The 25,112-nt window shown below is 41.5% G+C and overlaps 2 protein-coding genes and 1 long non-coding RNA gene across 3 annotated transcripts in view; 1 reads left to right on the top strand and 2 right to left on the bottom strand.

The window, feature by feature from the left end:
* Positions 1-278: 278 nt before the first annotated feature.
* npc1 (Niemann-Pick disease, type C1) lies at positions 279-12,777 on the bottom strand. Its single transcript, XM_003975365.3, has 25 exons — positions 12,605-12,777; positions 11,234-11,362; positions 11,029-11,135; positions 10,598-10,743; positions 10,297-10,464; positions 9,927-10,176; positions 9,736-9,818; positions 9,242-9,612; positions 8,889-9,115; positions 8,528-8,628; positions 8,317-8,416; positions 8,033-8,222; positions 7,744-7,926; positions 7,534-7,648; positions 7,242-7,369; positions 5,787-5,918; positions 5,594-5,683; positions 5,084-5,274; positions 4,872-4,987; positions 4,045-4,174; positions 3,760-3,945; positions 3,267-3,498; positions 3,085-3,198; positions 1,798-1,960; positions 279-1,728 (listed from the first exon to the last, which is right to left on the bottom strand). The coding sequence occupies exons 1-25, from the start codon at positions 12,689-12,691 to the stop codon at positions 1,646-1,648; spliced, it is 3,822 nt and encodes a 1,273-aa protein (XP_003975414.2). The 5' UTR covers positions 12,692-12,777; the 3' UTR covers positions 279-1,645.
* On the top strand, positions 7,587-8,842 carry LOC115247976 (uncharacterized). The gene is made up of 3 exons (XR_003887017.1): positions 7,587-7,733; positions 8,511-8,705; positions 8,787-8,842. It is a non-coding gene; the product is annotated as an uncharacterized lncRNA (long non-coding RNA).
* Positions 12,778-13,359: 582 nt separating the features above from the next.
* The window catches only part of egfra (epidermal growth factor receptor a (erythroblastic leukemia viral (v-erb-b) oncogene homolog, avian)), a 29,965-nt gene continuing 18,212 nt past the window's right edge, over positions 13,360-25,112 (bottom strand). Inside the window, exons 9-27 of the mRNA XM_003975364.3 lie at positions 24,310-24,436; positions 24,107-24,180; positions 23,943-24,030; positions 23,669-23,868; positions 23,402-23,534; positions 22,977-23,067; positions 22,375-22,532; positions 22,052-22,090; positions 21,787-21,931; positions 21,519-21,641; positions 20,962-21,060; positions 19,836-20,021; positions 19,362-19,517; positions 18,491-18,566; positions 17,702-17,848; positions 17,505-17,602; positions 17,250-17,417; positions 16,076-16,169; positions 13,360-15,448 (exon numbers count right to left, since the gene is read on the bottom strand). Coding sequence (XP_003975413.2) covers positions 15,105-15,448; positions 16,076-16,169; positions 17,250-17,417; positions 17,505-17,602; positions 17,702-17,848; positions 18,491-18,566; positions 19,362-19,517; positions 19,836-20,021; positions 20,962-21,060; positions 21,519-21,641; positions 21,787-21,931; positions 22,052-22,090; positions 22,375-22,532; positions 22,977-23,067; positions 23,402-23,534; positions 23,669-23,868; positions 23,943-24,030; positions 24,107-24,180; positions 24,310-24,436 — 2,546 coding nt within the window. The 3' untranslated portion in view covers positions 13,360-15,104. The remainder of the gene's footprint in view (positions 15,449-16,075; positions 16,170-17,249; positions 17,418-17,504; positions 17,603-17,701; positions 17,849-18,490; positions 18,567-19,361; positions 19,518-19,835; positions 20,022-20,961; positions 21,061-21,518; positions 21,642-21,786; positions 21,932-22,051; positions 22,091-22,374; positions 22,533-22,976; positions 23,068-23,401; positions 23,535-23,668; positions 23,869-23,942; positions 24,031-24,106; positions 24,181-24,309; positions 24,437-25,112) is intronic.

The raw sequence follows: 25,112 nt of genomic DNA on the forward strand, positions 1-25,112 counted from the left end.
CTGTTTCACTGCTGAGTTCTTAGAAACTTTCCAACAGTCATTCATCTTAATTCTTCTACTGTATGAGAATGTGGTAAAATTCCAGATGTAAAATCTGGGTTTAAAAACCGTCAGACGCGACGGCCTTTAATGCCTGTTAATATAGCAATCAATAATAATGAGACCTGTCATCTACTCTCAGTGGTGTACCCCAAAAACATTTTCTTCCATCTTATTATATTCTGGACTCTATAAAAACTAAAATTAAGCCACACTGCAGAGAACAGGAAGACAGCAGATAGGTTGTTTAAATTATCACATTTAATGAGAGTTAAAGTATTTAAAACTTGCGTTTTTGTCTCCTTTTGAACACAAGCATCCCATTTTTGTTAGATGATGGCTCTAGTTCACATCCAGGTTTTAACATTTCAATAAATCTTTCATTTCTTTTTTTTTTTTTTACATTCTATTACACAGAAATGACAAAATATGACAAAAACAGGAATGCTGATGACGTCTCCTTGGTTAAAATATTAACATTTTCTGACGGGACATCACAACCGTAAACAGGCTGAACTGCCTGGGTTTAGCTCCAATCTCAGACATGAGGAGTGAGTCTGCACTTACAGAGGTTTTCCTTTCAGTTCTTCTGGAATACTCTCATAAAACAGTCACATGTCTTCCAAACAATAATCATTAAAATATGAGCCATAATCTTCAGGAACAGGAAATAAAAAGGAATGAACTCTGCCGTCATCATCTCACATGGCTGGATTCTGTATCATCATACTCCAGATTATAAAATAATTTCTCTAAACTATCCTGTCTGCTATCTGCAGTTAAATGTAAAGCTTAATCTGTCGTTGGTGCAAGAAAGGTTTAGTTCAGTAACACCACACTGCATCATTTACACTTCAATAAAAACATTATTAGTATTCATGGACACTTTATAGCTGGCATCAACGTATCAGTACTAAAACTGATGTCATAACAGTTTTTGACATTTAGAAAAGCGAGAACTCCAAAAGGGCATTTCAGTTACAACAAATCCCAAAATTAAATGCTGCTTTTATTACTGCAACAGCATTCGATACACCTAAACTGATAATATGATGCAGAATTTAAATTGAACTTTGAGTTCTGCTGACCAGATTCAAAAACAAATACTTTGGCTCTGCTCAGGTTACAACAATATAGGCTAAAAAAACTAAAGAGCTCTGTGGTATAAAAATTTTAAACAGTATTATAAAGACACATATTAATGCCTGTTAATATAGCAATCAATAATAATGAGACCTGTCATCTACTCTCAGTGGTGTACCCCAAAAACAGTTGTAGAAAAGTCCCACCTAAGAAAAGTCTGTTCCTGTAAGAAAAAAAAAATCCAATATTGTCATTAAGTTTTCCCTCATTCGTAAAAGGTCATTGCTGGGGTCTCTGTATGGCCATCCTGCTCAACCAGTGGATTTTGCCATACTTGTCCTGTAGTGTGAGGCAAAGGAGGCGGCTGGGGGGGCTAAATCAGTGTCTGCACGTCTGCCGAGGCCACTGCAGCTCCAATTTCCATGTGTAATCCAGAGTATCTTTGTGTAATCACAGAGAGCGTTTGTGTGCACGCCCACACGTTGGCTGACAGACAACAGGACCATTGTTCGATAAAAGCCCGCTAATACTTGAGGAGGCGCTCCCTTTCTGTGCCGGCGTAGCGCTTGGTAGCAGCAAACACCTTAGCTTTGTTTACTGAAGGACCTGAGGGACAAAACACAACATAAACACCCACATCCTGATCTGTTGCTTTCCATGTGACCGAGCACTCACCGATGTAACTGAGCAGTACAGGGAGGAAGATGAGTCCGTGAGCAGCCCCCAGCAACACGATGGCCAAGTACATCCTAAAGTAGAAAACCTGGAAGATCTGCGATTTGGAAAGCGCCAGGATGAGGATACCTCCGAACTTGGTCAAGGTGATTCCGCTGAACACCTGCACAAGGAAATCACAAGAAGTCGGTGCTGTGCAAACATCTGGATGCAAAACACCCTGGAAAGATCTGACCGAAACAAGGTGGAGATTCGAGCGCATTCTTCTGATACCCAGACCACCATCGTGGCCACATTTACAGCACCGCCTCCTGCCGTCTCAATAGTTGATAACATCGAGATATACCGTATTTTCTGGACTATAAGTCACACTTTTTTTTCTCCATAGTTTGGCGACCTGTATTCCGGAGCGACTTATATAAATACATTATTACAGAATTTCACATGTTCGTTATTTTCACACTGACAACAACAAGAGGGCGCTCTAGGCGTGTGTACCCGAGGAACGAGTTCCTTTAGCGACGCAGAAGAAGAAGCGGTGCTTCGTCTAGTTAGACTTGATTGTTTGGTAAACTTGCTCGGATGTTCTTTATGCTATAGTTATCTGAATAACTGTTAATATGTTACGTTAACAAAGCAGACACGTACTCAGTTCATTATGGGTCATGTAGCTGAATTTGTTACGTTAGCATACTGTAACGCTATCGCTAATCCATGCTAATGGATTGCTAATTGCCTTTCAAGATGAAATGTATGTTCTTGGTCTCGGATTTTATCAAATAAATTTTCCCCCAAAATGCGATTTATTGTGCAGTGCGACTTATATATCTATTTTTCTTCTTTATTATGCATTTTTTGGCTAGTGCGACTTAAACTCCGGAGCGACATATACTGTAGTCCAGAAAATACGGTATACACCGATCTTAACACCTTCAGACGAGGGGCTTGTTTTTATAAGTTTCCCACACACTCCTGTTGCTCTTATCCAAAAAAACATCACATAAAAACAAACTGAAACCACAACCGTGTCCATAAAACACACCCAGGTGCTTTTAAAATCCCAAACCCATCATGGCACAAGATCTCCAATAGATATACCTTTTGTATAATGAGTGGTTCAAACTGCTCTATGCTGTGAACCCAGTTAAAATTTATTTTACTAACCCGTCGGAAAAATATAAGTATTTGGGGAATGAGTCTGTAAATAATAATAGATGCTATAACAGAAACAAAAAGTATAAAAAGTGGCCAGTGTCCTCAAATTACTCAGTTAAAGGTGAGACTTACAGAGCTGCCCATGTGAGCCAGGGCCTCCTCAGCCCGCTTCACTCTGCTGGTCATCAGGCTGATGGAAAACGCTCGCACAATGTGACTGCAGAACTCCACCGAGATGCCACAGCTCTGCAGCAGACGACAGCAGACGGGTGAGGAACGCGTTCAAAGATTCACAAGATTGGCGTTTCTCTCACCATGACCAGGTTCACCAGGGACACCGCGTTGAGGCTGATGCCCCACAGCCACATGACACCGAACATGTTGACCAGGATCATGGCGATGGTAATGCTGACCGTCACGGCGGCCCACAGCTCGAAGCCCAGCAGCACCGTGGTCACCACGAATATAGAGGCCAAGGAGACGCTCAGGTTCAGAGCTGTGTCGTACGCGATGGTGAGGTACTGCTCGTAGAACACGTAAAACACGCTGAAAAAGAGGAAAAGACGTTGCAGTCAAAAGGGCAGCACGTCAACAAATACAGAATGATTTATGATTTATGGCAAATGTGATTTCTCACGCTGATGACGGTGTAGATCTTTAAAAAACTAATTCTGAGGACGGTTATCTTAGGATCTACTTGCACTATATCCTCGTACCTTGAGCTAAAAAGCGGTCGACCTGAGCCAAACAGCCATTTATCCACACTTGCTATGATATAATCCACTCATACATTAGAAAAGGAATCACCTGTAGGCAAAGACTTTGTGGCCCAGTGACTGCGTGATGTTGTTGGCCAGATTACGGGCCATTTTTAAAGCCTTGATGAAGTCTGGAGAGTCTTTCAGGATGGTGTGGTAGGTCATGAAGTACGTGGCTCCGACCCCCGTGTTCTGGGGATACAGGTCGACTGCTGTGCCGTAGGCTGCGTGTCCTCTGCAGGAGCGTGAACAGAGAGAAAGAGATGACCGTGAGGATGCAGACTGAAGGGAACGTGCTGTTTTGGGCTCAACACTTTGGACGCGCTATAGTTACCCTTTTCCACACTTGACGTTGGGATTGTCTGACAGAAACATGGGCAGAAACCGCATGAAGTCGTCTCCAACTGGCCGCTCCTTCCCGCTGGGCGTCATGGGCCGGCAGTGCACGCAGGATGAATTTACCACTAGAAAACAACAGGTAAAATATGCTCATGGACGAGGATTGGACAAATACACATGCACACGTGCCAAATGTTGCACGTTTACACTGTTAATCGGTTCAATTGCCTAACATGTCATGTGAGTATTGTCACCACTGACCTTTAGCTACTTCCCATTTTCCCAAAGAGAATTTAATCCTTGCTGATGGTGTTTTTACAAAAGTCCTTTTATTACCTTTTAATTTTAAAATGAGCTAAAAAGCAGCCCATTTCCTCACATATTGTGACTAACACCCATAGTGTAGTGTACACACTGTACATAAGCAGTTGTAATACAGGCTAGTAGGTTCCTTTTTGATCAAAGCTCCCTGGGCCTTGACCAGAGGTGAAAGTCCCTCCAGAATCCAGAACGTAGCCAAAATGTAATCATCTACTCCTTGGCCTATGATCTACATATCCTGAAAATTTCATTAAAATCTGTAGCTTATTTTGCTAACAGACACCAGCTATCGTATAACCTCCTTGACGGAGGTAATGAATCCTGACAAAAATATTTGAAAAACCAATGTTTACTCTTGTCAGACTTCAATTCTTTCTCTACAAGTACCGGTAACTTTTTTTACTGGTTTGTGTAGAAGTGATGAAATTGATGAAAATAGGCCAAAGATCAGGTTAAAGAGTTAAGGTCTCAAAAACATGTTTGCTTTAGATAACAATTTACCTGACGCATTGCAGAAGGCCCCAGTTCCATTGTAGTATCTGCAGCAGGTAGACTGAGGCTTCACCCAGTCAAAGTAGTCATCAAGCCAAGAGGAGGGCGTGTAGGCAACAGTTGTGCTGGGGATTGAAAAGAAACAGGAAATTTAAAAAAGATTGTATGAGAGACACATCGGACATGCTGGAATCTGCGTGTTTGGTTCATCTGATTCTTACTAGTTGCTGATGAGTGAGGCAGTGTAGACCTGCTGGACCAGAGAGTTGTTGTTGCAGCCCACTCCGCCACAGACAGCATTCTGTCCCTCCAGACTGCTGTAGTTGAGACCATCCTCGACCACAAAGTACACAGGCGCTCCAGTATGGAGATATTCAGACAAGTTCTTAAAGTAATCCAGTATGTACGAGTCCTGGAAAAAGGATCAGATACAGAGAGAGATGGAACATGAATGCTTTACTCAAGGCCATTTTAAATAACCTTAACATGACATGCACATGAATTTGCTTCATGGGTGCTTGACAACAGATAAATCTAATCAAATCTGCTGCATTTCAATATCGAGCATGATTATATTCCAGGGTCTTATTCGTGCTTCTGTGTTTTGTTCCTTTTATAGCTGAGAAGCTGCTGTGAAACCACCGTTTCTCTTTAGGGATAAATAAATAGACTCTAGCCGTGTGTGGACCGGCAATGTGTATAATTAACTAGGAGGAAGGGCAAAGTCCTACATCAGGCATGGAGAGTTTCTGATCCAGTCCAATCTCCACTTTATCCATTACGGCAATACTGAAGGAGAGCATTCCCACAAACACGGCCACCTGGACAGAGATGAAATGACTTCATCTTATAATACAACACTGTAATTTATTACCAAACGTTGGCTCTGACGTGTAGGAGTAGGCACGACTGGAGGTTACTTACCACAAACGGTCGAACCCAGTCGTTAAGAATAAACGGGGCATAGATCTTCTTGAAAAAGAGGAAGAGGAAGCTATCCTTCTTTACTTCCTCTCCTTGTATCTTTACACAGCAAACAATGTCCATTCGATTTCCCTTAAGAAACAAGAGACACGGCATCATCTCAGCAGGACAGTAAGATGCGACTCGTGTGTTCTTGTCAAAGTACCTCACGTCTGAATACATTAAATTAGCTTCTGAACAAGATAAACCACTATGTGTGAAAGAATATTGGCTTTTTTAACATATCAAGATGGTTCCAACATAGACAACCACTCACACAACATTTGCACAGCCGTTGTCTTCACAGTTGTGCTGTAATGTTGATGGATATTTGATTATGCAGAATGCTGCAGCGAGGATTTTGACAAGAACTAGTACGTTCAGTCATATAACTCCCATCTTAGCATCTCTGCACTGGTTGCCCGAGCAGATTTTAAGACGCTTCTTTTAAGTTATAAGACAATAAAAGGTCTCGCCCCATCCTAGCTATCAGAACTATTAACACCCTATATTCCCCCAAGCCCTCTGTGCTCTCTGAACCTTCTGGTCATCCCTTTGGTCAATAACTAAATCAGTTGGCTGCAGGGCCTTCTCTTATCATGCACTTTATCTATGGAGCAATCTCCCGCTACATATTAAAGAATCCACCTCATTACATTTTTTAAAAATGCTTCTTAAAACACACCTTTCTTGTGTGTTCTTATGCTTGTATGTTCGTTGTCTAGTCTTTCATTTGACTGTTTTATTGTAACTGATTCTGTAAAGTGTATTTAGATCATGTTGTTCCCATGATCATTTTACTCTCCAAATAAAATTAAACCTTGATGACAAACAAAAACTAGAAATGCAAAGATTTAAAAGGGCACAGCTCAGACTGCGAGTTAATGTGAGTTAATGTGCTATAATGAAAGCTCGTGACCGGACAATTCCAGCTCAAGCGTGGCTTTGCAGGAGGAAGAAGAAGAGGAAAAACTCTCTTTTCTCTCAACAAGATTGTAGATTGTAGCGGTGCAGGGGTTCATATTTTTGTTAAACTTTTGCAGCCGCATCAACAGCCGTTTTCAATAAAACGGCAGATCCAACTAAAATGCTGTGGCAGAACTTTTAGACTGGGTACAATAACCACATATAAAGAAAATTGGGATGTTATGGTGGAGCTGTAAACCACTATAGATATTCCACACATGGCTTCAATATTTTCTTTTCTTCAATTTTTGTAAAAAAAGAAAGAAAATAAATTGCTAAATAAATGAAAGAAACTATTTTATCTGCCATTAATCTGAGATGTTTTTGTATGATATATAAAACCCTAGATCTCAGAGGGTGCACTTCCTTTTTTCCTTGACTAGAACTGCCTGTACAAAAATAATTTCACGATATATGAAGTCATCTTTCTACTGTTCCATTCAGCCTCACCTCCTGCCGGCTGGCATCAAGGCCGAGCAAGCTGACGAAGCAGCTGATCTGCAACAGGAAATCGATAAAAACAGCCAAGCCAGCAAACAGAGAGAAAGTCCTCACTGCGGGCATGTTGGACAGAGCTCCTGAAGAAGATAGAGTCAACAATTTTATCAACACGTGACTCAACTCCAACCCTTTGTTGAGAAACTACATCCATTTTGTCTGCACTGCAGGTACGTTTCTAGGGGAAACGCATGTTTTAGCACAAATGTAGCAGCAAACCGTGATTCAAAGTGATTTATTTTACCCAGGAAAAAAGCCACCGTCTCTGAGAAGGAGGAGAGGAACATGCTTGGGGCTACATCTCCGAGAATACGGCCAATCTGATGGTGGATCTCCTCCTGAGGCATGCGCTCGTCCCTCTGTAGAGATGCAAATATAGAAATTTCCAGTGGTGTCGTGCACAGCAAACAGTATTCCCAGGGAATCTTGCATTATTCTTGAAAAGTGAGCATACCTGAAGTGTTTGCACTAATATAAAGATGTTGTCCACTCCAACAGCCAGAACCAGGAAAGGGATGACTTCAATCACAATAAGGGTGAGCGGGATACCAATATAGCTGAAAATGCCCAGTGAGGAGGACACAGAACTGAGCACGATCAGGATACCCGAAATACCCAGGGAAATCTTGGAGTCCACCTGCAACATCATATTTGACCGATCTTTACTTTCTTTGCTTGAAAATTGAACTTTTTCCAGTGTTTTATGCTAAATTGACAAAACAATAAGCGTGGTGACGACTTACCAGCAGTCTCCTGAAGCTCTGAATGTGGCCCAGGGCAAGGGAGATGTACACAAACATAATAACATAGCTAACAACTATAGTGCTGATGTCACTGTTGCTCTCTCGGTTTATTTCATCTTCAATACTCCTCTCGGCACTAAAGGATATAGTCAGGTTGGGGTTTTTGTAGTCCTTCATAAACCTGATGAATCTGAAAGGGGCACACACAAACATAAAAACGCCATCAGCACATGTGTTGTTATAACTCAGAGCTCTCTCTGGTGAGCTTTAAAAACAGAACTCACTCTTTCTCCCATGCCAGAGTTTTTCCCAGCCTGGCTGGATCATAGTTGTTGTTGAGTGGAAAGGTGACCACCAGAGCTGTGGCGTTGTTGTAGTTTGTGTCTGTAAGCAGAGAGCACATACACAGGCTCTATTACCTAAACAATCCAATATTTTCTTTATTCTTTTTTTGAAAAATCCCATTTTTATGTCCCAGAAACTAATCCACCTTACCATCATAACCACCCAAGGCCAGCCAAGGAAAGACAGGACCACCAAAGGTGCCTAAACAGGGGTCATGGAGAAGAGTGGTGTCATTGAGGGAGGCTGGTGCGCTGTGGAGAAAGATGGTCACAACATCAAGAGCATGAACATATAGGATTCATCATCCTACCCTCACTACAGTTAAAAGGTAATTTAAAAAAATAGACTTCTGAGCTGCTGATGTAATATACGATTTACATTCTGATCCAATTTTTGTTTTATTTTTCAGCAAACGAAATATAAGACAAAAAATCCTAATAAAAGACAATGTGACTGTCAGCTTACTAGTTAATATTCAAAAAGTATCAATTAAAAGACAAAGGAAAATAACCTGACGCAGTAGAGGAAGTGACTGTGATAGTCAGCGTAGACGTAGAATTCATCTCCTCTGCTGTGGTTCAGCACAGAGTGGCTGTTCTGGAAGTAGTTGAGGACACTCAGGATGGTACAGTTGTCATTGTAAGGTGAGAGTGGCGCTAAGCAAATATCCTTAAGTGTCACGTTTTGGCCCTCGTATGTGGCTACAAGGTTTTCGATGTCAAGCTGCAGATCCAGCACCTGGTATTGGGTATATTATAAAAAGACAAAAAAGAGGAACAAAATGAAAAACCACAGGTTAAGAGATGCAGCTGCTTTGCACGTGTATGCGTTATATGCAGTTTGGTATTACATGCAATCACTCACCTGGTCCAGGATATCTTTGCTCAGGATGGCTTTAAATGGGACGTCTGACCCTCCAAAGTATGGGGTGTAGATGAAAGTGTCATTCAGCGGGGAGGTGATGATGAGCTGTGCGGTTCTAAAGAAGGGCCCGAAGTGGCTGTCGAAATAGTCCTTCTCCTGGCGAGCCTGGCTCTTCGGAGACGACCACAGGTCAACGGGGTCTGTGGTAATCTGCATATAAACCAGTCCCCCAGAGGAGGCGGCCACCAGTACAATGCTGCCCAGCAACACAATGAAGGGATGCAGCACACAGAAGGAACCCCAGACGCTGAAGCAGGTCCGCAGAAAGTTCTCAAAGCGTTCACCCAGTGTTTCACAGCACGAAGCATCGACTAGGAAGAAGGGAAAGACTGCAAATTAGTCTTCATCCTACAGTATAGACTATAAATGTGACTAATTATGGAGAAAAAGGACAAAAAGGCAACCAAATGGGCAGTTAAATAGGCAATAATTACCTTGCTCTTGGTTATCACGGTTGAGAGACAGTGGGTTATTGCTGTCCAATATAGGCTCGTACTCAGACTTAATGGTCTGTTTCCTGGCGGCACAAAGGAGCACACAAAGAAAATTGAAGTTTAATACTAAAGCACACACACCACGCCACAAGGATGAGGGTTTGCAGATACAACACACATATCTCCTTCACCTGTGACACCAAGCTACCAGCAATGATCCGGCAAAAATGAAGAGGAAGGCCATGTAGGAGAGCCACATGATGATCGTCATGGCGTCGATACCTAGGATTTTCCAGGGGAGAGGAGGAGGGGGAGGTACGGGTGTGGGGCCACAGGCATCTGTGCAATCCTGACAGGAACAGGGACCAGAACCATCCTCCAGGCCCTCAGTGCAGGCATACGTCTTGTTGTTCATGGGAGTGTAACCAGACACTGGCACATCTAAACCATGAAATAGCAAAAAAAAAATAGTGATTTGAGTAATTATGTAACAGGAATGTAGTTGTGTGACAAGGTTATGGCCTGGAACAACAAAGTGTTATTAAAATATAATTTATTTACCTGAGAATATTGCAGTTATTGGGAAGGGGGCTTGTCCATTGTTGGTGTCAAACATATACTGGATCCAGTTAGTAGCATTGCAGTCCTTTGCATCTTTTCCACAAAGCAGTGACAAGGCTTTCACGTTGCTGGAGGGTGCTTGGACATCCCTGCAGGCGTTATACATGGCTAAAAAAGAGCCAAATAAGGGGAAAAAGAGTCCCAAAAAAGAGGAACCGTTAAGATCATTATGACCATTAGTCACAGAATTACACAACTGAAGCACAGCTAAGGTTTACCCATAATACTGGACACTACTCACCATTAGCAAAGGTTTGTCCAATATAGTACTGCACTTCTACTACGTTGGGCCCACTGAATTTGGTACCGTTCATGAACTGACTCTGGTGGGGGCTGCAGGTCAGCTCACAAAAGAGGTTCATCAGGTTGAAGAAGCAGGCAGGACACCTGTGATGCAATTTCAAACAATGAATGACAGATCATTGCACGATGTACAGCTCAGCAATATAAGATTTCACTAATAATAAGGTCAAGGGTGGCGAATAACAGTAAGAAAAACAAAAACAAAACGCTTTGCATAATTTAAAAACCTGTCAGTTTAGTCGAATCCCAGTTTTTGTCACTTTTGTACGGAGCATCAAAGGACAGGTAATGCTTTGTGCACATACATCCAAAAACAAAAGACAATTTCTTGCCACTCCGCATTAAACTGTTGAGAGAAAAGCTGAATACCGAGAAAGGAACTGAAGGGGCAGCTGAAGACTCCCTTTGAGCGTATGCAACTGGTTAACATCACAGCAGAGGCTTCGGTTTTCGTAGTCATATCCAGGACAAAGCTCCTGCAGGCAAACACCGAACAGAGCATATTACTTTGTTTGAACCTTCCCCACGGAGTAAAACACAGAAGCAGATTGAATGCGGAGAGGCCTGCATGTACCGTAAGAAGTTCGTAACCCTCAGGTAGCAGTGGTTTGGGAGGACCAGTGTAGTTGCAGTTGTACTTTTTTCCTGGCACCTTTTCCGACTCGCCACACTCCCCGTACCAAACGCAGTGCTGGGCCCCCACCTGCGGAACAGAAACCCTGATCATCCGTGCAGCATGTTTGGGGGCAAAATTAGGTTTCCTTGAAATCTAATCACAGCCCTCACAGCAGGTTTCAGATCCGGGATTTTTTAGTATTTAATACTTTCTATACCTGAAAATAAAAAAGTCACTTGTGTGAAAAATACATTTCCTTCAGGTGGCGGCATAATGTTGACAAAGTTGGTTATTTTAATAAGCAAGTCTCAGAAAAAAAGAGAACAGATGAGAGAAAAGAGAACAAAGCATGCAACCATGATAACATTGAGTGTGATACATTTTACAGCTATTTATTCATCTGCTTTCAGGTTCCTGTCATTTGCTGGTTCAGCATGAGCGCTCATGCAGCATGAGTGTTCTTTCGCCAATAGGTCAGATTAAGGAACTTATTTCACTTAATTTACAGAATGTTTCAAGAGTCAGGCACGCAGTGATTTTAAAATGCAGGACAATCTTTAAATCCATCCATTCTAAATGAATTGATTAGCACTCAAACAATGTCATTTATTCCATTGCCTGACTTTATAAAGTCCTGAAAGTCCAGAGTTTAATAAAGCAAACCCTTTCCACCCTAAAGAAGTGATACAACTGTAATAAGCACACAATAAATGCGTTGGAGCACAAGTAATGTCGTTGGCTGACATTATCATTTTTATCATTGCAAGTGACATGTGAGTGATTATGTGATTAAATCATATCAAATGGGTGCCATCATTTGAAACAATGCAGGCGTAATTCAATTACACGAAAAAATCTTGTTTTGTCGATACAACTGTTCAGTAGCACAGATCTTGATCAGGTTTTTTTAACTGATTTCAACCATGCATGACGAAGTGCTTCATTTCGGATAAAAAGTATAAGAATTCACATCCCAAAGTAGTGTTGTGGACTGTTCTTTTGAGAAGTAACATTAGGTTTTGCACGTTTATTCTGGGTGGAGGAAACTTTGACGCCTGTCTCCACACTCGTCTGTATGGAATGTCGGCTGCCATTCGGCGCGTCACTTTGGATTTTCAGCAATGCAAACGAGCCTTGTGCTCGCCCAACTAACCGCCGAAGCCATTAATAATCCGACTGGCTAATCCTAATTTTAACAGGGATGAGACGCGATAAAGACATAGCTAAACCTAAATAGCTCCCAGAGACAACACCACACTAGCAACTACAGGCAGAGCTGAGTCATGTATTTTTAATCACGAGAACCGCGCGACTAGAACATCGTCTTACCCTTTGAAAACACCCCTCTGACAGCAGAATGATGACAACCAGTATGCACGGAGGTGCTGTCCCTGGTAGGAGCCCCATCAGCTTCATTACAGCGATCGAAACCAAGTGACAGACCGGTTAAAGTTCCGCAGAGCTTGTTGACGATGTCTTCTTCACCGGATTATTTGTTGAGGGTGGAGACGAGACGATCCCTTCCGTATCGCCATCTAACGACACTAAAGGTACACTGCACCCGAAACTATTGTGGCGTTAAAGACTTCGGTCATTTACAGGCCACAAAACCTTTGTGTTTTCAACTGTACTGAAAATGAAAGGCATCATGATTGTGTATTAGGTATGTATGAGGCATCAAGTGCATTGACAATTTCTCTGCTATTTACACAGTCCGATGTGAGTTAGAATAACAAGTGGAAATTTAAAGAGTAAAAAGGAATACAAAATGCCTTGTAGCACAGGAACAAACTAAAACTGACCTCCAGGAAGGATGCAAGGATAATGTCATTCCTTTTTCGAGAATTAAAAATGAAAACTTGAGTTTTTCATTATTAAAATGTAGCTTTTTATTGTATATATTTAAAAACTAATGTTAGAAATGAAACCTTTCAATCGGTGTTTAACAGTCATTTTTAGTAACTTTACCTCAGCCTACATTACAAACAAGATTCAATGCAAGCAAAGATAATCCTTAATGTTTGGAACCTCTAAATCTGACAATATTTACAGCATTTCTTTTAGAAAATAAGTTGATACTAATGTGTGTTAAAACAATTGTCTTTAATCAATTAAACCATTGTATGAATATAATGAGGTTTTGTGTAATCCTCAATCAAGATCCCTTATCTCATCAACGGTCACAATGATGTACTCTCAGTATCAAGCCTTGTGAATACACATCATTGAACACAGTCATGAAAGAAAACATCAAGAGGATCTTTTGTCAACTTTAGGTGTTAGAAAAGTGGACCAATTGTTTCTCAGCTCTTCTTGAGTTTATCCTCTGGCTTGAAAAATGTATTATATATATGAAGGGACAAAACAACACATTTCCATAGAAAAAAAAAGATTTATTTACTTTAAACAAAAATAATCAGGATGCAGAATTACTGTATGTGCATATTTACATGTGATAAAGTGTACTGAGTAAAAATTAAAGGTGACTATTTTAGGATACACTGCAGCATTGTCACTCCTGTACATCTACCGGTGTAAAATCTGCAAAAAATAAAAAAAAAGACCTACTGTTTGCAACAATAGTATATTCCTAGCCCTAACTAGTAATATTTTGGAGGGGTTAAGGGGTGTGCACGTAGTCAAACATAAAAATAAATGCTGTTGTAGGTGTTGAAAACTACCAGGAAAAAATCTCAGACAAACAAGATCATACAAATGCGATTCTTTTTGGTCTGGGACTTAAAATGGAGCCATTCAAATGAAAAAAAATGGAAATACTTCTGGAAACACTCAAATGAATCACATGACCTAATACAGTTTGACCAGCATTGAGCAAGAAAAAAACATGACAAATGTGGAAAAGCATCAATCTATTTATGCATTTATTTTTCAAGCTCTCTGTATGCTGATCAATAAAACATGAACAAATCTGTGATTGCTACAAAATGTAGTGTGTTGGGGGAGAGTCACAGGTACCAGGGCCTGAGTACACTTGGTGGGTACACAAACTAATGTGCCATACTGATACAAGAGCCCAGACTTAAACTCTGTGGGTGCACACAAACACGCCTCGCGCTACAGGTGAGCTACAGGTGAGCTACAGGTCTTCAGAATCTGACCACAATCACATATTCCTTATTTACTCTTACATTCTCTACATAGTTGCTGTGATATCACACATCAGGGGACTACAGAGACCTCTCTTATCGCAGTCTAAGAGGCACAGGAGCCAGCTCACAACACACAAAACTCACAATTTCATGTTACATTTCAACATTAATATTTCTTACGACGCGGACTGTACATTCTTCCCTGACTCATCGGGGAGGGTGAGCGTCGTCCCGCCTCTGAGGACAGCGACATTTCATGACTCCCTTTAATTACTTGGATGATTCATCATCAAGTTAAAACAAAACTGCGTGTACAAGGAGTTGTGGGTCAGAAAAAGTCACCAGGTTTGGTTCCCCGCGTTCCTGCCTTCAAAATGGAGGTCGTTCATTGTTATTCTGGCAGCTTTTGCCTTCTCTTACTGACAGTGCTTATGAAACACATATATGCTGTACAGGAAGTCTCAGGTCAACTGAGCCGGATCCGTAGCAGTTTCCAGTCCAGTTTTTCGTTTGGTGCTGGGTGAAAACTCTTTGGAATGATAAGGGTGTGAGGGCATGTGAGTGACACAGGAAGCTGCATACAGTGTTACCTGACTTTGTAAGGCAGGGAGCAACATATAAAGGAGAAAGTGGTACCTCATAACCATGTTTTCACAGCAACATCAATGCCCTTTCCTAAGCGGAGCAGAACAGTCTCTTAGTTCATGGCCACTAAGACGTCAGTCCGGACCCAGGTACTCTGTGTTTTCTGCTGCTGGGATGTGTCCATTGGTGTGAGTCTTGAAGGTGGGGGTGAAATCCTGTTGGTAGTCTGGGTTGTCTATGCTGTTCTGTGGTGCATATTTCTGCATGTTTTGAACTACATTGTTGGGAGTGAAAGGGAAGCCGCTAGAGGACGGGACCTCGTTCAGATACTCGGGCTCAATAGTACCATTTTTAAAGCAGTTCAGGTATTCAGATTCTGTGTCGTCTGACGAGATTGTAGGAAGGACGCTGCGAGGGGGACCGGGGTACTTGTAGTTGGGATTCATCACGTCCGAGACTCCATTTTGATTCATGTAGTCTGAAAGAAAGAGCGACATTAGCTTTTACCATAATAGAACATTTTAAAATGTTTCTTATTTCAGCACACTAAAAATAAACCACTGGACCACATTATTTTAATCGCTCTCATCTGGATAGTTAGCATTTTTGAGTTAGATGAGACAGCCGTCTTGCTTTTATCCTTACTTATTCAGCGCCTTGCAAATTCTGTACATGTAGAGATGAGTAAACATTGAACACATTAGCATTTATGAACTAGGACCTCCGCTGACAGATGCATATAAATAAAGCAATAACGTGGGAATTTTCAGAAGCAAAATGTGGTGCTTGACAAAGTAATTTATATGAAAAACAAAGAATATTTATACAGTGATTTTTATCTATCAACTCAGTTTATCAATGTATACACTAACATTGCTGATATATGACAGGAAACATGTCAGACTGTTTCCATGAGATGTGGATTCAATAAATAATGAAAAAATCCATTAAAATATCCATAAATATGAGCATTTGTCTGACTGTGAACATTCAAAGGACAGACTAAAATATTCATATTTTCTTTCACTGCTTCCTGTTCACCACATGTGAACCGGTGTCATCGATGACTTGTTAGAAGTGGGAGATATTTAAGTACGGGAGTTACCTGGAGCTGGCTGAAAGGCATCATCTAAAAGTTTGTCTGTGGGGTCGGGAATATACCGGTGAACGAAGCTTCCATCTCGGCTAGGGAATCCATTCTGCAAAAAAAGGACGAAAGGTTATTGATTGTCTTGTATTTTTGACTCACAGTTAATGCAAAGCAGGCAATTGAATTTTGTAGACACACAAGACATTTAACAAAAGAGACAGTGATGTACAAAACAGAGACGGTCGTTTTGGCAGGAAAATTCAACAATTTGTTGTTTTGATTTTAACTCAAGCCATTTAAGGGGGGTGGCTGTGTGTTTTTTCATTCATTGTGAGTTATTATGAGTATTTTCAGTTGTGGTGGATTGACAGAGGTCCACTGAGCAATTAATATTCACTCAGGCCATGTGACAGGCTTCATTTTGCGTGTCAGTTTCATTCAAAGGGTTGTTAAAGAAAACAGAGTCAATGGAGTGACAGCTGTGGCCATGTAATTACTTTCAACAAGAAATGGAAATCAAACATGCTGAAAGAGCAACCATCTGTAAAAAATGCCTCGACCCACATCAGGCCATGCCCCAAGAGCGATATTATGAAAGCAGACCTTTGCCGAGTTTTTTAGGTTAGAAACCATGCATGGAAAGCCACTTATATAGTGAGGCTAATATGAGCTACACAGTTGGAGAGCCAGGCCTACACCTGGCCCACAGTGAGCCAGAGCCCTGTGTTTATCTCATTCAGCTCTCATCGATCACAAGGCACCAGGGAGAAGGTGTGGGAGAGGAGATGATGATGATGAGGATGAGTGGGCAGAAGTCAGGTAGGGGACAAATACTCTCAATGAGTATGGCGTGTGTTTCAGTACGGGCAATACATTGTTTGTGTCTGCATGCATAGAGCCATTTTACATGTCAGTTTACTTTTAAGTCTGAATATTTACAACACAGAAGGACTTTGAATAAAATATCAAGACAGATGACTTGAGCTTTATAGGAGTCAGATTCAGAATTAGAAAAATATTCCCTGTTAATTACAATAGGATGCGTTTCCTGTAAAACTACGCCACCCTGTGGTCAATCAAGCAGCTGGCCTGCTATTCTGCCTGAAGGGAATTGGCGTCTCAAAATCAGGGTGTACCCTGCAAACTCATCAGATTTGAAACCTTCATTGTTTTGCATAAAACAGCTTACTGTCGATTGAAGCAGCGGCGTGTGGGAGGTGCTTGGGCTGCTAAAGAATCCATGCTGCGGGACCAAGTACTCATCTGCATCTATCGCGTCCTCCATGTACTCCTCGCTGATCAGAGTACGGAACAGTTTATTTTCTGTTGGACTTGGCAGGGGCATGCGCTCATCGCCCTGAAAGACAGAATCAGGTTTGTCTGTTTGTTCTCTCTGACTAAAGAAAGGTAGGGGAGAGTTTAACACACACCAAAAAAGTCATACCTGTATGACAAGATAGCGAGAAGGATCTCGAGCCATCTTTGTAAACTCAGCTATTAGTTCCCGGAAACGAGGCCGGCTGTCAGCATCAATCATCCAACCTGGACAGACAGACAGATCATGGGTTAAACTTCACCAGTGAGGGAAATCACACCTAAATGAAGGAATTAAGGACGGCTAAACCGGCATCCCAAACTTACACTTCACCATTATCATATAGACATCTATGGTACAGATTGGTGGTTGAGGCAGCCTCTCGCCTTTCTCCAGGATCCCAGCTATCTCACTGGCTGGGATCCCATCATATGGTTTGGTCCCAAATGTCATCAGCTCCCACACTGTCACGCCTAGAAAAACAAGCACAGTCATTGCAGGGCAGTCTGGTGATGAGCTGTCACTCACTTTGTTTGGCTGTCTAAAAGAGCAGAAATGAGCGTCAGGATGTAAGTCCTCCAAAATAACAAGTATCAAAACAAAATAATGACAAACTGGCTCCGCTAGCCAGAGTGGGAGTCAGCAGGATGTATTATCTGTGTTGGAGCCAAAGACAGGAAAACAAGTAAAGGAAGCCTGTCACATCTGAGAGAGCCTGCTCCTGCTTTTGCCATATTGAGCGGAAGGCACGATTCAAAACCACGGAAAAAGATCTGGAAGCTGACCGCCGCACGCAGAAAAGGCTGCGTGTGAAATGACATCTGTGTGTCCAGTATGTGGGCTCCTGAGCTGGAAGAACAATTTGTGCAGGTTGTGCCAACACTTTCCTCAGATGTGATATTGGAGACACGTGGTGTGTAGGTGTGAGCGTGCAGCATCCAACAAAATCCAGGTTAGACATTTCAAAAGCCAAAACGGTTTCAAAAGTAGCCTCTTAACTGAATTTTTCTTACCGTGCAGCTTAATATTGACAAGTAAGTTGGTAAAAATGCACATATTATATCTAAAGTGACATCACTGTGTTTGGTTGACACACAAATAAATGCAATACTTGCCATAACTCCAAACATCACTCTGGTGTGTGTACGTCCTGTTCAGGATGGATTCAAGAGCCATCCATTTTATTGGCACCTGTGGAAAAAAATGTAATTGGTAAGTTGAAAAAAAACCAAAAAAAAACAGGATTCTGACACAATATAAAGGCAATTGTATAAACCCTCGACACCAATCTGATAAATGGCCTAATTAACTGTTTTTTTTAATCTAAACTGGATTCTGTGCTTATTTTCTGAAGCTCTACTCTGTCTTTGTAGCAGACTAAGGAAAATTCAAGAGGCCAAAATAACAACAAGCATAGTTTGTCTTCAGTTTTACACAGTAGAGTCCATCCACCCATATTTATATAAAGCTTGTCTATTTCTCCTGCCACCATATTTCTGTTCTGATGACAGACTAAAGGTACAGAGCAGTGAAGATGTGACTGCAAGGACTTTTGCCACTGTTCTGTTCAAGCTTACCACAAAATACAATTAGTATTCAATTTGTCATAAGTCAAATAGAAAACAGTATATAAGTCCTCCATTAGCTGAACATGGAGACATGAAGTACACATTTTCTCTCAGGAAATTTGTACTTTCTTGCACAAAAGCAGCGAAAAACACAGAGGCCGGCAAAAATCTGTCATTTATTATAGAGCCCAGCTTGCTGACGGCACTATTTATATCGTATTACTCACAAAACATCAAATCTGGAGCAAAATTTAAATACATTATGTGATGTGGAGCAAACTCTCTTATCCATCACTTGTATTCTTGGAGAGGGATCATACATGCATAAATAGTTTGGCCATTTTTGAGATTTATTGTGTTTAACAGGGTTTACAGACACAAAATGCTACTGACAACGTTTGTCCCAACTCCAACCAACCTTCCCGCCATCTGCATGGTACTCTTTCTCATCCGCATTGAGGAGCTTGGCCAGACCGAAGTCTGTGATCTTGACATGTTGCGGGGTCTTGACGAGGACATTTCTGGCCGCCAAGTCGCGGTGTACCAGGTGACGCTCCTCTAGGTAGTTCATACCCTTTTGTCAAACAAAAAATGAAGCATGAGTGCTTACATAAGCGTCCCACACAGTGGGAAAACTGCCTGACAGAGTCAATGACAGGATACAAATGTGTTGAGTCCCGTATTAATAGACCTTTCATCACCACCTTCTGTCAGCACTTCAAGCTGAAATGCGCTCAAAAGTAAAACTGATTGACAATAAATACACATCCATATAATAACTATATTGTCACTACGGGTAATTTGTGCTGTAGCTATTCTTTTAAAGGCTGAGAGAGCCTTTATTTTGGAACAGACTGTGTAACATGATCTCTTTACGAGGATTCCTTCTCACCTTAGCTATCTGCACACACCAGTTGAGCAAGTACTGGGAGCCGATATTATCCCTGTTCTCTTTGACGTAGTCCAGAAGGCAGCCGTAGGGCATCAACTGGGTGATGAGCTGCACAGTTGAAGTCAGGCAGATGCCGAGCAGGCGGCAAACATGCGGGTGTTCCACGCTGGCCATCACATACGCCTCCTGTGGGGCACACAGAATTTCCTTATCGTTTGAAGCAAACAGACAAATCAAGACAAAATTAATTTTGCCTTTCAAGCCGAGCTTGGACATGTCAACACATACTCTAAAAGCTGATAGCTTGAGAAACACAATAGTTGTGCACATAGTTGGCTTGTGCGTTCTTTAGCAAAGCATATTTAATGTGTCTCAGATGACGACGTCTCCCAGTTATAACAACAAACATGGACTAGCTGTACTGGTCGCGACAGGCTACGACAAACACACCATTGAGAATAGCACTTGAAAATAAGCTCAATTCATTTTCTATATGTTCATAACCATATCGAAATTGTTCTTTGAACTACAAGCTGATTATTAGGAACACAGTAAATTCCACAGTCTCGTGGCAGTTTCAGATACAAGCTCGTAAGTCATCAAGTTCAGATGTGCAGGTCACCCAGCTGTACAGGGCAGCAGCTTTAATGCAACAAACATGCACATTCAGCCATTTGCATAATGCATTTCAAACACTCTTGGCTACATGACAGCCCTCTGTTCCATGACAACTCAGCCTTGAATAACAAATCAACACCCACGCCCAGGCTTTGTAATGAATTAAGCTCATTTCCTACAGACGCAAAAGAGTCACCGTGTAGAAACACGACACGCTTTCTGCTGAAAGGAAGCGAGGTGGTCATTAGTTTCAGATACAGCTGCACGCTTTCTGGTTAATTTAACATCTGGAAAATGATCATTGTCGCACACATTGCAGCCCTCTGATGTAATGCTGACGCTTTTTAATCAAATGAAAATATTGTGAGAATTACTCATGAATGAGCCCATTTCCAATTTTCCCTCGGGACCCGTTACAGAATACTTTGAGCTTAAATGGCTTGAAGACACATTATAACATTAAGTTTAAAAGCAAAAATGTGTCACACACTGTAAATAGTGAACCTACATCCAAAATCTCCTTGTTTGCTTTTGGTGATGTTGCCTCTCGTAAAACCTTGATGGCCACTGGGATCTTCACATCCTCTCCCTCTGGAACCCACAGGCCCTGTGTAAACACAGGTGTGTTATTTCTGCATGCTGTAAGTACACATCACTAGTGAAATGAAGACACAAGCCCACAATACAGATGTTAGCCAATGCATTCAAATTTTAATAGTGTTACCAAAATTCTCGAATGACTTCCAAACACCAGAGATACTAATTAATGGCTTGTTTAATGTTTAAAACATGTATGAAGTTATACATGAAATGCATCCAGAATATAAGCGGTATTACACAGTGTACATGAGCACCGAGTGGCTTAATCTCTACATGATCTGGCAGAGATAAATGTGCCTTTTAACTGGAAAAATTGACCACAGATGTATAGTGAAAACACTAATGGCTGTTTGTTATGAAGGATTGGCACAGTAAGTGCTCCTGAGCTCCAGCATCAGCAAACCTCAGTGCCGGGGTGTAATTTTGAAAGTGCTTGGAGAAAACCCTCCAGAATTATGTTATTACCTTGTAAACTGTGCCGAAAGCCCCTGATCCGAGCACTTTGATTTTCTTGAATTCGGGCTCTTTCAGGATACGCAACAGAGCCTGGTTTGGTGCCTCCCCGCTTGGTGTCAAAGGTTCAACCAACTGTAAAATAAAGACCCAATATCATCGATCCTGTCCAGCAGAGACATCTCAGGGGTTTGTAAATAACCTCTTAAAAACATCACATTTTAGCATCTTACTATCTACATATCCATCTGCTAATGGTTGAGTCATTTCCGGATCCTACCTCTCTCTCTTGGAGAAGTCGGCGCATGGTTCGCTTCCTCTTGATGTGGCGTCGGCGTAGTAACACAAAAACAGACAGGCCCGCTATAAGAGCAGCTAGCAGCCCGCCAACAACACCAGCCGCAATCATTGAAAAACCAGACGTGCTGAAAGACAGGCAGAAACTGATTTATACTGGCAAAACACAGAAGTGGTTCAGCAAGAATGACATGGCTAAGCCAAAGTTAGCATATGCATTAGTACTACTGATTTTACTGTCTGCTCACCTTTTATTTTGGCAACCTGCAAGACCAGGACCAGTGCACCTGAAAAAACAAATCAATGTTAGCATTGCCTAGCAGCAACGTGACAGAACACTATTGCCCATGAAATAACAAATACAACCACACCCTTCTGCTTCTGGGTCACCATAGTTACCTGAGATTTTAATCCAAAATTTGGGTTGTTTTTTTTATCACATTTTATAAGTGCTCAGTACTAATCCAGCTCAAAGATCAAATGTTCAAAGTAACCATTAGGGCACTGTTCCACCAGTCAAAGCTTTATAACACTGAAAGGCTACAGTGGTTCTCAGGAAAAACACTTTTACCCTTGAGTGCAGTTTTTGTGGCACAGTTGGCACACTTTATTGTTGTCTGCGTATTTCCACACGAGTGTCTCATCTTCCCCTGGCACACCTTGGGGACACCGAGACACGCAGAACAGTCCATCCTGAGAGTTGGCACACCTTGTACAGTTTCCACTACCCTGGAAGTCAAAGATGATGTTTACAACATCCTTCTGTAGTAAAGTATACTGTGTAAACTCTCGCGTAGTAAAAACGTGAGGCGACCATGAAGAGTGAACTCTGACTTTATGTTCATGGAACTGCAAATATATCTGGCACTACACGTCCGAGGGCCAAAAGTTGTGTGTGACAGCATCAAAAACTGGCACAAGCTTAGTTTGAGCTGTCAGAATCATGACCCGATAAAAATAGACAATTTGATAACACAACCACGCGTCTTATCTCAAACCATGTCCTGTGCCTGCCAAACACAGTGGGCTAAAGAGGCTGATATTGATGGTGGAAGCTGTCACAACAGATTTCAGGGAGAATTATAAGCCATCTTTAAGTGGCTGCCACATTAATTCCAATATAATGACATTAAAGCTGCTTTTTTTTTTTTTTTTAGGATTTGGCACACGTACAGGAGCAATGCAGGTTGCGGTCCCGTTCATGCGTTCACACTCGGGGTGACACTCCACGCAGGTTTTATCCACAACAGCCTCCCGTAGTTCACTGCAAAAAACAAAAACAAAGCTCAGGCACAACGTTCAAAACAGTTAATGTAAAGTGAAAAGCTTGGGCAGACCTAAGTTAAAGTATAAGCACCAAGAGATTCAATGTTTGACAAAGAGCTTTTAAGATAAACAGCCCAAAATATATAAGTGACTCCTCAGCTGGAATGTTTAGTTTAAATTCACTAAGGTTAAGTGTCAGGACACCTTAGACTGTTTTTGATTATCTAAAAATAAGAAACTTGATTCTACACACCAATGTGATTTCTAAATATTTTTTTAAAAATTAGGAATGTTGCAGTTCTGGGCTATTAAAAGGCTAATGCCTCCCCTACCCCTCCAGGATGTTGCAGGAGTCAACACAACTCCCACCGCGGCTGTAGTTACTGCAGGCAAAACACATGTCCGGGCCGGAGCCCCAGCAGCCTTCTGCAGTGCACTTCCTGTCACAACTGTTGTTCCTTTGGGCTGGGAAAAAAAAAACATACTATCACAAAAAGAGATCTTTTCCCACAATAATAACCAAGCTTTATTAATGAAATGTTGCTGTAAAATTGGCGGTAGCACATATATAAAGGTTGTGGGTGGGTTGAAATTCTGACCACATGTGGCAGCATCAGCGTTTTCATCTATGGTGGGATGTTGGCTGTCCGACTTGAAGAGCTTTTTCCAGTGGCTTTTACTGGTGTAGCACAGGTTCTTGTTTTTCATGATGATCACATCTCCATCACTGATTTCTTTCAAGGAGCGAAGGCCCAGTGATGTGATCCCAAGATTAGCCACCATCAAACTACGGCTACCACTGAATAAAGAAAATAAAAAACATTTTTATGACAGTCTGCGACAGGAAACCACATGTTTTCGTGTGGAACGTACCGTTTTGTTCGGCCCCGAATGATCTCCAGGTTCTCAAAAGGGCTCAGTGAGCTTATGTTGTCTGGCCATGTTTGAATCAACAAATATCCTGAAGCAATAAATAAGCTGTTTATTACCAAAGTCTTTAGTTACTCCTATGTTGTGCCGGTTTTGTAGAGTCTTACCAGTAATTTCTTTAACTGTCTTGAACACATCTAGTTGGGAAGGGTGCATCTTTGGCGTTTTGGTATATGCGTCGCTATAATAAGCAAGAACATAAATGTTACCGCCGCTAAAGATGCCAAATCATCTACTAAATACTATACACGTCATACAAAAAGGTATGAGGTCTGTTTAAAGTTATTCACTTTTTAAAAACAAATCTTACCCATGAATTGATGTGCGGATGATAGCAATGTTACCATTGATTTTTGTGCAATTTCTAAAGGATTCGATGTTGGTGGCATTGATGGACATAGCGTTCGTCAGTTCTCCTGTCCCGAGCCCGTTACACACTGCAGACAAAAATATGAAAAACAGATGTAGATATACTGAAGCAGTCATATTTTTTTTCTTTTCTAAAGTAAAAGTATTGTCCTTTTAACATCTGGTAATGTCTTTTATACTGGACGTGGGTGTGCACCTTGAACAGATAAAACAGATCCCACTCACCTGTGGACATGAATTTTAATATACACTATATAGTATAATAGTATTTGCTGGAACTATGTTAGAAGTCAGCGTAGCTGAACCCCCCCAAGATTCAGGGACAACACACAGGATACAAACTTTACTCATAAAGTCGCCAAGCCAAGAATCAGACTCAAGGCTTCTTGCTGTGAGGTAAAAAAGTTCTCGTCAAGAATAATAACCATTTATGGACAGTTATGCAGCAAATACACAATATCATAAGCAGTCTGTGTTTTCGTATCGTGCACCATGTAGGCTCCAGAGGTCAGGAATAGAACACGCTCTGTGATTACAGAGTGACTGAGCTACAGCTACATAGCTGAGTCAAACATTACTGGAAAATAAAATGTTACTGGGAGTTAAAAATTAATGGACAGATATGATAATGGACCAGCCTGTGATATTTCTGCTTATCCATCCATTAGTGTGTTAGTGTAACAGTGCCCTCTTCAAGATTTGTAAAATAGCTCATCGTAGCATAAAACACAGCTCAGAACCGGA

Source organism: Takifugu rubripes, chromosome 22 (genome assembly GCF_901000725.2).
Source record: "Takifugu rubripes chromosome 22, fTakRub1.2, whole genome shotgun sequence".
NCBI lineage: Eukaryota > Metazoa > Chordata > Actinopteri > Tetraodontiformes > Tetraodontidae > Takifugu > Takifugu rubripes.